An 11,860-nucleotide genomic window follows, 5' to 3' on the forward strand; every position below is an offset into this window, starting at 1 on the left:
GTAACAATGTACAGAACGAAATGTCGATACACCTGACCCGTTGTAGCGAGTCGATGCAGCCGCAGCCAGAGGGCGCCGCCATTATACCAATTAGGTATGTCTCGGTCGAGGCGCGAACCAGCGACCTCCCAGTCTCATGTATTAGTACAGCAAAATTGGAGTGCTTCTCCTTTCATTGTAAGAAAGAGATCAGGGATACTTGTATTGAGTCAGGTCTCCCATATGCTGTAGCTTCAGGTTGTCTTTTTCATGGGTACTGGATTTGATGAGATACAGGCTCGGCCTGGTTGGCTTGTGAGAGTTGTCAAGTAGCCTAGCAGCAGTAGGCCGGATTTAGCCTTGCTATTGCTTTTTCTCCCGACGCCGCTTCAGTCTCTTTTCGGACCTGATAACAATCCACGGAGCATCCGCAGGTGATCAGAATTTCTTTGCATTCGTTTGACTTTCCTCATAGTCTGATTTAATTACTACCAGTCGCCATGCTTCGCACCCAACACACACACTCAGCCCTCTGCAACCTGCCCTGTTATAGCATTTGCTATGTGTTGTCGAAGACACGAAAAGTAAACTGCGATACAGTGAGGGATGACTGTTCCCGTAGCAGCAAGATGGGACAAATATGTCAGCTCCCTCTAGTCTAGGTGAGCCTCATGTTATATAGAATAAATATAAAATTCTCGACTTACAAGTACAGTAATTCCTTGCTGTTTTGATACTTAGCGAATTTCACCGTGCAATATGTTCCGCATTCTGATTGGCTGAGCAGCGGCCCGTCCCTTTTCGCCTGAGCTTGTTCATGTTTCATGGATCCCTTAACTGCCCAGGTGGTCTGAGCACTACTTCCTGTGGTGTGTCTTGGGCAAGTGGCTAACATCCCTCTTCAGACGTTGTTTGGGGGGGAAGGGGTTTGCCTACCCCATTTAAAACAGATAGTACTAGTTTCCATGGTTACTAGTAGCAGAAGCCTTCTGAACTGACTCAGATACAGCACCTTCATCATCTGGTCGCTGTTGTTTTTAGTGTAAAGTGTCAGAGATGAGCCTGAGATCCTAAATCACTTATTTAGGATCTCACACAATCTTCTTATTGTACAATAAACATTCCATCACATGTGGCTTTCATATTTTGTCCAGTGCCATCTAGTGGTCAAACATTCCACCTTGTGGCTTTAAGGATTTATAGCATTTTATTGTCACGATTTGTTTTTGATTCTATGTATCGCTTGATCTGAGCAAGACAACGCTATCTCCTCAAAGCAAGACTTTTATTCTGATCATAAAAATCCAATTCATGAAAATTATTAACAAGGTAGAATTGTTTTCACATTTATATCATGTAAACAAATGTATTCACTGTCCTGACCAGAACGGTATCAGGACCCAATTGCGTAACGTTTACCACTAGTTTTATTGAAAGAAAGAGGACGGGCTGCGCCCACGGACGCGGGAAGCAAGTCACTCTCACAGTCGGATTGTGGTTTGAATACGGAAGTGGTTCTTCCGTAGCGGGCGATGGTGGTGTCAGGGACGGAAAAACAGGTCGATAGCCGGGACAGGAGAGCAAAAACGTAGTCGGGGTCGGAAACGGGTCGTAAGCCGGGATGGGAGAGCAGACGTGGTCGGGTCAGAAACGGGTCGTAAGTCCGGGACGGGAGAGCAGACGTGGTCGGAATAAAAAAACAGGAGACAGAAGGGGGAGATCAGGGACAGACAGGAGGAAAAACGGGAGCAAAAACGGGACATGCGGGAGTCAGGGTCAAAAAAGGCTTGCCTTGTATCAACAGGGGTTCACTGACTGACAACAGGATAGTGACAGGACAGGGTTTAAATAGGGACAGGGAGCCAAATGAGCTGGTACAGGTGATTCCAATCGGTAATCATGACAATTCACGTTGATATTTTCGAATCAAGTGATTATTTATTGTATTTCGAGCACAGGAAACAACTTGCATGGTGGCCCCAGACTTACTAGCAAAGTATTTAAGGTTGCGAATACAGAAATTATCATCAGTAGAACAAAGCCAAACAACGAATCCATCATAAGTCACAATGAATATTTGTAGACTATTATCACTCATCAGGTGATCCTTTCAATGGAAACATGTGCACGACTCCGTCTCAAATGTGCTGCTACTAAGTGAGTCCATCCTGCCAGAAAGGGAAGATAACTATGTAAGGCCGTTTAAGAAGTAAATAATACTTGTTCACACATATAACATGCACAACTAATATACTAACGCATACACACTACAATACTCTCTCACACATACCATTATACTCTCATACACACCCTTATTCTCTCACACTTATAACCACAGACGCTGCCCTAATTACGAACCAGATAGATTCCGGACGATCGTTCGTAAGTTGAATTTGTTCTTAAGTTGCTTCAGTGTTATTTTTTGTATAGTTAAGGTTTATATAAATATGTTTAAGGCTTGTATAAGTAACCTGTTCTGTTTTTTTACTAAAAAATAAACATTTCATAAACCAATATGCTCTACAGAGATAAATAAAGTTGCGTTTAACTTACTTTTGAAAGATGAGCTTCAAGAGGTCCACCTCCGTGGTTGTGGACGAAAAAAACGCAATCCAACCATTTTCTCAACCGCATCAAGCTTTCTTATTCCACTTTCGTTTCAAAAGAAACGGCTCGCCTCTTCTTTACACTTTATGCCAACCATATTGAATGGATGCACGAGATATTAAACAATAAAAATGACAAAGTGCGTGCGAGGGATACAGTTCATGTAGTATGTTTACACACGAACTCGGAAGAGGAAGCCGGATTTCTTCTTCGGTATGGATGCTGGGTGACCTCTCACAGCGCCTAGCGACGGAAAGAAGCACTACAGGACTGTCCTCTGCTTGGAAAAAGGTGCACACAATACGGAATCTAACTAACAAAAATCTCCAGATAATTTTCGACATCCCGTCAAAAATGTTCATATCTACCATTTTTCGTAAGTAGAATGGTCGTAAGAAGGGGTCTGTACTATAGACTCTCACGCAGTATTATACTCTCTCACACACTACTATACATCCCCCCTATGGACTGTCATACACACTATTACACTATCTCACCCACAGTTCTATTGTTTCTCACATACTAGTAAAATTGCTATTATTATTAGTGTTGTATTAGTATGAATGAGTGTTGTTTTACTTTGGGTTCCTTGTTAACCAAGGCGAAGCACACTGATCTGTGTCTATGTGTTCTACAGTTTGACGTCAAACTGTAGTTGCTCCTGTTGTGGAATCTGGATAATAACTAATGATAAGTATGTAGGCATCTGGTGAAGGTCGTGGGATGACGTTGTTGCAAGAGGTCTCAAGTTGATGTGCTGAGGGACGACCTTCACAAGATATCTTAACTTTAATTGAGAACACTATAAAAGCCAATGTTGAACGTCTGGAACTTTAAACGTGTCCCCAATGCAATAAAGCGCGTTCCCTTTTGGCCATATCTCCTCTCTGCGTATTTTTGGGGGCGACGCCCAACGAAGTTCTCTCCAAAACTCCCAGTACAGTAGTGTGTGTGCGAATGTATCGTAGTATATGTGAGAGAGTATAGTAGCGTGTGTGTGTGTGAAAGTTTAGTACTGTATGCATGGAAGTATAGTAATATGGGTGAGAGTATAGTAGTGTGTGTGTATGAGAGTATAGAAATATATGTAAGAGAGTATAGTTATGTGTGTATATGAGTATAGTTGGATGTGTTCGTGATTGTAGTAGTGTGTGTTTGAGAGTATAATAATATGTGGGAGAGAGTGTAGTAGTGTGTATGAAAGTACAGTAGTGTTTGTGCATTGGTATGGCTGTGTCTGTTTGAGAGTAGAGTTGTGCATGTGTTAGAGTATGATATTAAATGTGAAAGAAAGTATGATTTACTTCTCAAAAAACCTCTCAAAGATAAAAATGTGTTCCTATGACAATGTTTGCAGTCAGATCATCACAAACCCGTCACTGCTGCACTCGTCCTCAGAATCGATCTCAGCATGGTCAGCAAAACACTTTAAAAATGACAAAGAATCAGAAACAAGTCAAATTAAGATTTTTGGGGGGCTGGACTAGTAAGGTGAAATGACGTCACCGTGTAGCTTACCAGAGTCGCTGGTTGGTCATGCTCCCAAATAAGCCTTCCTATCACCTTTCTCACTGCTTCACACAAAAACATGCAAAAAGCACGATCGTGAATATCAATTAGATATACATAACCTCTTTGTCTCTTTATCATGCACACAAAAAGTGGGCAGATTCATCCAAATTTAGATATTATTGATGCTGAGCATATACTTGGATGTCTTACCATTTTACCTAAGTGCACGAATGCGCTTTAGTGTATTCTAAGTTTATGCATACATTGTAACTTTTAAATTATATCAATTGTGTTTCAATTGTGCTCTGGTACCTATCTGTTAAGGTTGGAGGGATTGATCAAAATATCGATGTTATCGACACTAAGCAAATATTTGGATCTGATCGATACTATTGTCCTGGGATCGATACACCCCTCCACCAATTCCCTCAAATCGCCAGTTTTATATGTTGATAGTCTCTTTCTCACCCAGCGCCCGTGGCCACTCTCTAAGTTAAGGCCTGTTTGTGTGACTGGCAGGCACACTTTTAGCACCTCTCCCTACCTGGCCTGCTACTGCATCTTGCCTGCCAGGCAGAAAAGTGTACCAAATCTACTTGCACAGCCTTATCAGAAGCGAAATATCACAGAGGTGTGGACTTATTTTTTGGAACGAAAGAAAAGGACAGTGCCAGTTGTCATTTGTGTAGCAGTGGTCTGCGACTGATGCAAATTTATATATAACAAAAAAAAAAAGATTACCCTAAAGAGATCAACGAGCTGCAACCATAAATGCTAACATGTTACTGTTCCTGAACAAAAACCTGTAAATCCATTGCAACTAAAGCAACAGAGCCAAAACAGTTTCTTTGTTACATTGCTGATATTTTTTTTGTCCAAATCGCCTGACTTTTGCCCTGGAACATTTGTTGTAGAAGACATATTAAAATTTTTTTATACTGTTTCTATTTTTTTAGATTGTATTGTTTACACTATCTTCACTTTCTGACTTGCCAGGTTAAGTTTATTTGCATAGCCCTTAATAACATGCATTCTCAAAGGGCTGAACAGACAAGGTATTATTACACCATCCCCTTATGACTAGACTCCAAAATAGTTTGCAATGAAAGGTATAGCTGTCATGTTGACATTTTTTACATATATTTTTTGTTATATCGCTTCTTTTTTGGTTTGACGTTCTTGGCTTTTGTTCTAAAACCGTTGCAATAGAAAAATATGTCTATTTATCTTTTTATACGGTTAAAGTTTAAATTTTAATTATTTAAATAAAAAAAGAAAGATTTTAGTGCCTAAAATCGTTGTGATCTTTATCTTAAAAATGAACTAAATCAGGGGGGGGGTTAAATCCTTCCATAATCATGACATATCCATGCAAAAAATATAGCTACCAGATCGGTATTAATTAAGACTACCATATCATACTTCGACCAGATCGATACAAAAATTCCCAGTATCGTCCACCCCTACGGGAGGGTTAAGAAGGGAAAATGGCAGCATCAAGAAATAACATAAAAATTCAGTCATTTAAAAAAATCAGTGCAGATTAAAAGAAAATAGTGTATTCCAGATAACCTCCATGGGCATTTAAAGAGATTCCCCAAAAAACAACTTGTGGTGTGGTTGCATCCCAAAAAAACTGCATTTTTCAGGCACACTCACCATCCTGCACTGGGACTGGAGGCAGCACATAGTGACCAATGCTCACGGACTTGATACTCTGGCGCTTTTCACACGCGCTCAGGAATAAGCTGTGAAAAACAGTCACCATGTCCCAGATGTGCTCCATGCTTTCAAAAACCCTGAAAAATGACTCTTTAGTTATTATCCACATTCCACAACAGGAGCAACTACAGTTTGACGTCAAACTGTAGAACACATACACACAGATCAGTGTGCTTCGCCTTGGTTAACAAAATAACCTAAAGTAAAACAACACTAATAGATGAGGTGATCATTACACTTGGTGTAATAATAGCAATTTTTAATGTGAGAAACAATAGAACTGTGGGTGAGATAGTGTAATAGAGTGTATGACAGTCCATAAAGGGGATGTATAGTAGTATGTGAGAGAGAGTATAATAGTGCTTGAGAGTCTATAGTACAGAAGCTCCCCTACTTACGACCATTCGACTAACGAAAAACGGTAGATACGAACATTTTTGAGGAGATGTCGAAAAATATCCAGACATTGCTGTAAGTTAGAATCCGTATTGTGTGCACCTTTTTCCGAGTACAGGATATTACTGTAGTGCTTCTTTCTGCCGCTACCGGCGTGTGTCGCTGTGTGAGGTCACCCAGCATCCACCCGGAAGAAGAAATCTTCTTCCTCTTCCTAGTCTGTGTGTAAACATTCCATACTGTATCTCCAGCGCGCTAAGAACTTTGACATTTTTACTGTTTAATATCTCGTGCATCCATTCAATATGGTTGGTGTAAAGAAGAGGCGAGCCGTTCTTTCGAAATTAAAGTGGATAAGAAAGCTTAATGCGGTTGAGAAAATGTTCAGAACTTTTTTTTTTGACACTTTTCACCAAGGAGAAGGACCCCTTGAAGCACATCTTCCAAAAGTAGGTTTAAGGTAACTATTTATCTTTATAGAGCACATTATTTTACAAAACGTTTATTTTTCAATTTCAAAACAATACAGGTTACCTATACAAGCCTTAAACATACTTATATAAACCTTAAACATACAAAATATAGCACTGAAGCAACTTACGAACCAATTCAACTTACGAACCATCGTTTATAAGTCGGGCAGCGTCTGTACATTCTTTAATGTCATTCTTAAATGGTGGTTGTGTGTCATGATTACCTAAGTGGAGCCACCTGGGGTAATCATCTGGAGTGCGCCTTCTGATTGGGTTATGTTCGCTATTTAAGCATTCTACACCGAGACATGGGTGTCTGAGGATTACTCCTGTATTCGTAAGACACTCCCGATTACCTGCCTTGTTGTTTACTTGATTCTGCCCGTCTGCCTTCGATCCGACCTGCTTCCGTCCACGCTACGATCTTCTCTTCAGTCCTGGTAAACTCGACCTGCCTTCGTCCCACGCTACGATTGATCACGTCTCCCGCTAACCCTTACGCTTCCCCAAATAAAGAATTGTACGAACGCTCTGGGGTCTCCTGCTCTGTTCTGGTAATCCCCGTGACATTGTGTGGAGTTTATAAAAATGAATGAATGAATGAATGTTGCTTACTTGAGTGTGTCGGGGTTCTGAGCATCATCACTGAAAAGATAATCTGCTGTTCTCCAACCCGTTATTATTCCATCTTCTGCAACTGCAAAATATCAAAATTACACCAAATTGTATAAGATTATGTGACTATTCATACTATAAACTGCTTTATGTATACATAGATGTTTTTTTTTCTCTTTACACTTTTATGATTTTTAATTGAACATTGCATCATTCCAAACAAAGTCAGCGTAAAACAGCTAAACAACAGTACAAGGGAACATAAAGTGTAGTAGAACTAGAAAGAAGAAAAGAAAGTCATGTTATACCATGTTCATCTGTAAAGCCCTTAACCACAAAATGTCTCAAAGGGCTGCACAGACCACCAATACTCCATCCCCTGATCTTAAACCTACACGAGGGCAAGGGAAAAACTCAAAACCCTCAGCATGAGGAAAACGACGAAACTTTGAGAAGGGGCCGCACATGAGGTAGTCCTTACAGGATGACCAGGCTGCAATGTATTTTGCAAGGGCATCAACAGACAATACACATACAGGGTTTTTTAAAGACATCAAGTCAAGTCAAGTCAAGTCAAGTCACATTTATTTATATAGCCCTTAATCACAAAAATGTCTCAAAGGACTGCACAGGATTACAATTGCACAATTACCTGATCTTAAACCAGCATGCGGGCAAGGAACAACTCAAAAACCTCAGTGTGAGGAAAAAAGAGAAACCTTGAGAAAGGACCTCACATGTGATAATCCCCCTTCCAGGATTGACCAGGGTGAATCACAATTAGCATTACTGTACACAGAATAGTAAACACTAGGTAAGGTGTTGAAAATGTCCGGAAAGTGCATGACAGCAACGACGCCCCCAGCCTGTAAACTATTCCAGAACAGAAAATATAGGTAGCCTAAAAACAGAATGTAGAAAGCTCTTCCAAATTTTTAACAAGTAATAAATAAAATAAATAAACTAAAAAGAGAAATAATAATCATGACCTGTTTAATTTTCTGCAAGGGGGAATTGGGAATGTTTGTCATTGTTAATGATTCAACCGAAAAAACCTATTCGCTGACAAAATTCCCAAAAATGGCTGTTCATTTTTCATTATGGACAAAATGTGTTGCTTTACAGTATACATAGATAAGGATTTATTTCATTTTCATCATTCTTGTTCTGTAAGACAAGTCTAAAGCCCATATATGATCTCTGGATGAGGTGTTAGGAAACGTGAAGATGACAGGAGTGAGCCAGAGATGAATATCTTGCAGAACTCTTTATAATTGGAGATGAGAATTCAAGTCAAGCTTATTTGTATAGCCCTTAATCACAAGAAGTCTCAAAGGGCTGCACAGACCAGACCAGAAAATCACAATGACCAAGCACTGGTGAGCTATTTCCAGGATAGGTCCGCAGGCAGCTCAGCTGTCCATAAGGGGCACCCAGGTGCCCACGGACACCACGTTGAAGACCCCTGTTGTTTCCTCAATAGTGGTTATGAAGATTATGGATTTCATTCGAAGAGCAGAATAGTATGTGCAGAATATTACAATATTAATGTACCGGACAAAGGGACACCCCAAAAAACTGTGTTCGTTCCTTTTCTTTTGTTTCTTTCTGTACTACCTTTTTGCTACTTTTCTTGCTTCCATTTATCTTGTTTTTCTTCTTTTGTCTTGCTTTTTATTTTATTTCTAATTTTGGTCCAGAAGAAAATGTTTAGTAGATTCAATATCAGTGTTGCACATTTATAATAATTGTGAGGGATAAATATTATTCATAATTTAAGTTTGTCTCTTTGAATTTGCGGGCTATATGTAATTTTCAACACATTATTAGAAATCTATTGATCATAATGTCATCAAATTTAGAATGAATTCCATTATTTTCTTCTTCATGAAATATTTTTATGTTAAATATTGTTTTATGAAGTTATTATTACATTTGTTGTCCAGAATTAACACCCCCTGTATAAGAAGTGCAGGTATGTAGACTTTATTTGTTGATACTTCAAAATTTAAGCTCTTTTAGAGACAAATTGCCGTAGAATGGCTCTCACCAATTTGTTTAATTATTATTTAAGTGTATTGTATTTTAATAACTTTTGAAATCATCATAATTTAATATTCCCCCATTATCAAAACGTAACAAATAGGACCTAAATGAATGGCCATGCTGACAATCATATGCTAATTAGATTTAGCTCGTTCTGTCTACAATTCAAAACGACTGAGACAGGTTTTAATAACTGAAAAATAACTTTGTTATATGCGGCAATTAAATATTAAACATGACTTATTTTTCGTTTAAGGACGGGTTTACACGGGTTCACACTGTATCTCTACATAGCTAGCTAGCTGAGCTAGCTAGCTACATAGTTATTGTATGGGAGCTAAAAATGACTCCTTATAGTTATGTTTACTTTTCATATTTTACTTACGCCAAAAATCGCGAAGTGATCGTGAGACACTGCTTGAAAACCAGGCTTTCTTGTTTGCAAACATCACTTTCACACAATTATTACTGTTAATATTAAGATGCTCTACGTTCGTCTCGAAGCAAACACGCTATTTATTTATTTATTTATTTATTTATAAGTTGTGTTTTTTTTTACATTTAGTGTATATAATTTATTTAGTAATTCATTTCGTATTAGAATATGTATAATATAAATTATAATATAATGATATATATTATAATATATTATTAATATTTAATATGCACTGAGGGCTGTTCTCACGCTGTGTGGTTGAAAGGAATGTGTTCTTATTAATTAATATGTACAATGTGACAAACCGGCCGTATTTTGCTGTATTCTGTACGATTTTTTCACATTTTTAGATATGTACGGCGTACAAGAATGTTTGTTTGGGAAACACAAAAAAATGTTAACAAAAAAGGAATTGCATCGAGACTAGAATGGCACGTGATGTATAAATATCAATGCTGGTATTCATTTATTACTTCATATTTTGTTATGATGACATGAAACCACAAGGTGACAGTAGTTGCACGAGTAGAAATGTATGGCCTGGCCCCCTAAAATTTTAAATATGTTTACTTCTGGTTTATTTAGATTGACCTAAGACAAATTATGTAAACATTTATGCTATTAATAAAATTGAATGATTGCTGAAAAACTGAGACCACTCAAGTGCATGGCAGTTGGACTTAAACAACTAAATACACTGTATTTTCAGGTTTTTAAAAACCCTCATCAACATCATTTTTGTTGATGTTCTCTTGTTCCTCTCCTGCATAGTGACGTTGATCTTGAAGAGTTGAAAGAGATGTGGGAAGAACTGAAAATGACTGATAAATCAGATTAATGTGACATGGAAACAGATTTATATTGGGGAAAGATCTTGAAATCCAAAACAAATAATGGACACAAAGGTTTCTATTGCTGCAAAGACTGCTGTTTTACAATGCCTGTCTCACAGCAATGCAGACAGTGAAAGAGCGTTTTCACTTATTAAAAAGATAAACATTAAGTACAAAAAAAGCATGGCAGAGGACTCTCTAGTTTCTTATTTGCGGGTGAAAAAGAATTATGATGGGAAATTCTATCAACTGAACCCAAAGAATAAAAAAAGAAGAAGACACAATGCTCTACAACAAAGAAAACACTTGATTATGGCTAGAAAAGTGTTGTAACTTTTTAAAAGTATGAATGTATTTTTTCATGTGAAATTTTGTTCATAAAATTGCGCAATGAAATATTATTACACACGCGTATGTTTTTTTTCTCAGTAAGTAAGGAAAAATGGAGCTGTTGTAAGGTCATTGTCTTGTAGGTTGACTTGCTGTTTTTTAAAAATAATCTGAAATTTAAATATATTACAAGTACAAGCGTTCATCTTCGCTTTTCTTTTGGCGCTTTGCTTTGTTGTGTTTGTTTTTCTGATCATATATATTGAATGCGATGCAATACCTACTATATTACACCGCTAGGTGGGAGCATTTTATAAGGCACAGCTAAAACCCAATTTGAAAAGTACTTTCATTAATTATGGTTCGTAACTGTCTTTTGAAAATGCAATGGATTAGAGTTCAAATCAGGTAAACACTTATCATCATGAAGATCCCTCTTACTTAACCCTCAACAGACCTAAAGTATATCAGGGCCTCTCTTCATTTTCTTTGAAATCAAAACAGTAAATGGTTCAGTGAGCTTTATTTGAATAGGACAGTGCATACTTTGCCAGATGATACTGCAAAGGATGTAACTTTGAAGAAAATTCAAAAAGAGGACAGACCACATTGCTTTAGAACAGCTAGTAGGGGTGAGCGGTACTGGGATTTTTTTAGTAACGATCTGATCCAAGTAAATCCATGGTAGTAGTGCTGAATACTGATCTTGTACTGATTCTTTTTGCCTGGAAATGTCATACAAAATGGAACCCTCCCCCTTAGTTATTTTATGTTTGGAATAAACCCAAAGATTAAAGGCAATTAAAATGTGTATTTCTTATTAGATAACTACAATTTAAACATTCATATTTAAAAAAAGACTATTTCAATAACAACTGTTAAGGAACGAAACCCAAGACGGTTAAATTAAA

The 11,860-nt window shown here is 37.9% G+C and overlaps 1 protein-coding gene across 1 annotated transcript; it reads right to left on the reverse strand.

Annotated features, from left to right (window-relative positions):
- Nucleotides 1-1,901: 1,901 nt before the first annotated feature.
- Nucleotides 1,902-9,860, reverse strand: terb2 (telomere repeat binding bouquet formation protein 2). The gene is made up of 6 exons (XM_088333170.1): nt 9,736-9,860; nt 7,305-7,386; nt 5,758-5,897; nt 4,105-4,160; nt 3,960-4,012; nt 1,902-2,147 (listed from the first exon to the last, which is right to left on the reverse strand). The coding sequence occupies exons 1-6, from the start codon at nt 9,797-9,799 to the stop codon at nt 2,090-2,092; spliced, it is 453 nt and encodes a 150-aa protein (XP_088189296.1). The 5' UTR covers nt 9,800-9,860; the 3' UTR covers nt 1,902-2,089.
- Nucleotides 9,861-11,860: the final 2,000 nt, after the last annotated feature.

This window comes from Urocampus carinirostris, chromosome 4 (assembly GCF_059441175.1).
Source record: "Urocampus carinirostris isolate Australia breed hairy pipefish chromosome 4, RoL_Ucar_1.0, whole genome shotgun sequence".
In the NCBI taxonomy this organism is placed as follows: Eukaryota; Metazoa; Chordata; class Actinopteri; order Syngnathiformes; family Syngnathidae; genus Urocampus; species Urocampus carinirostris.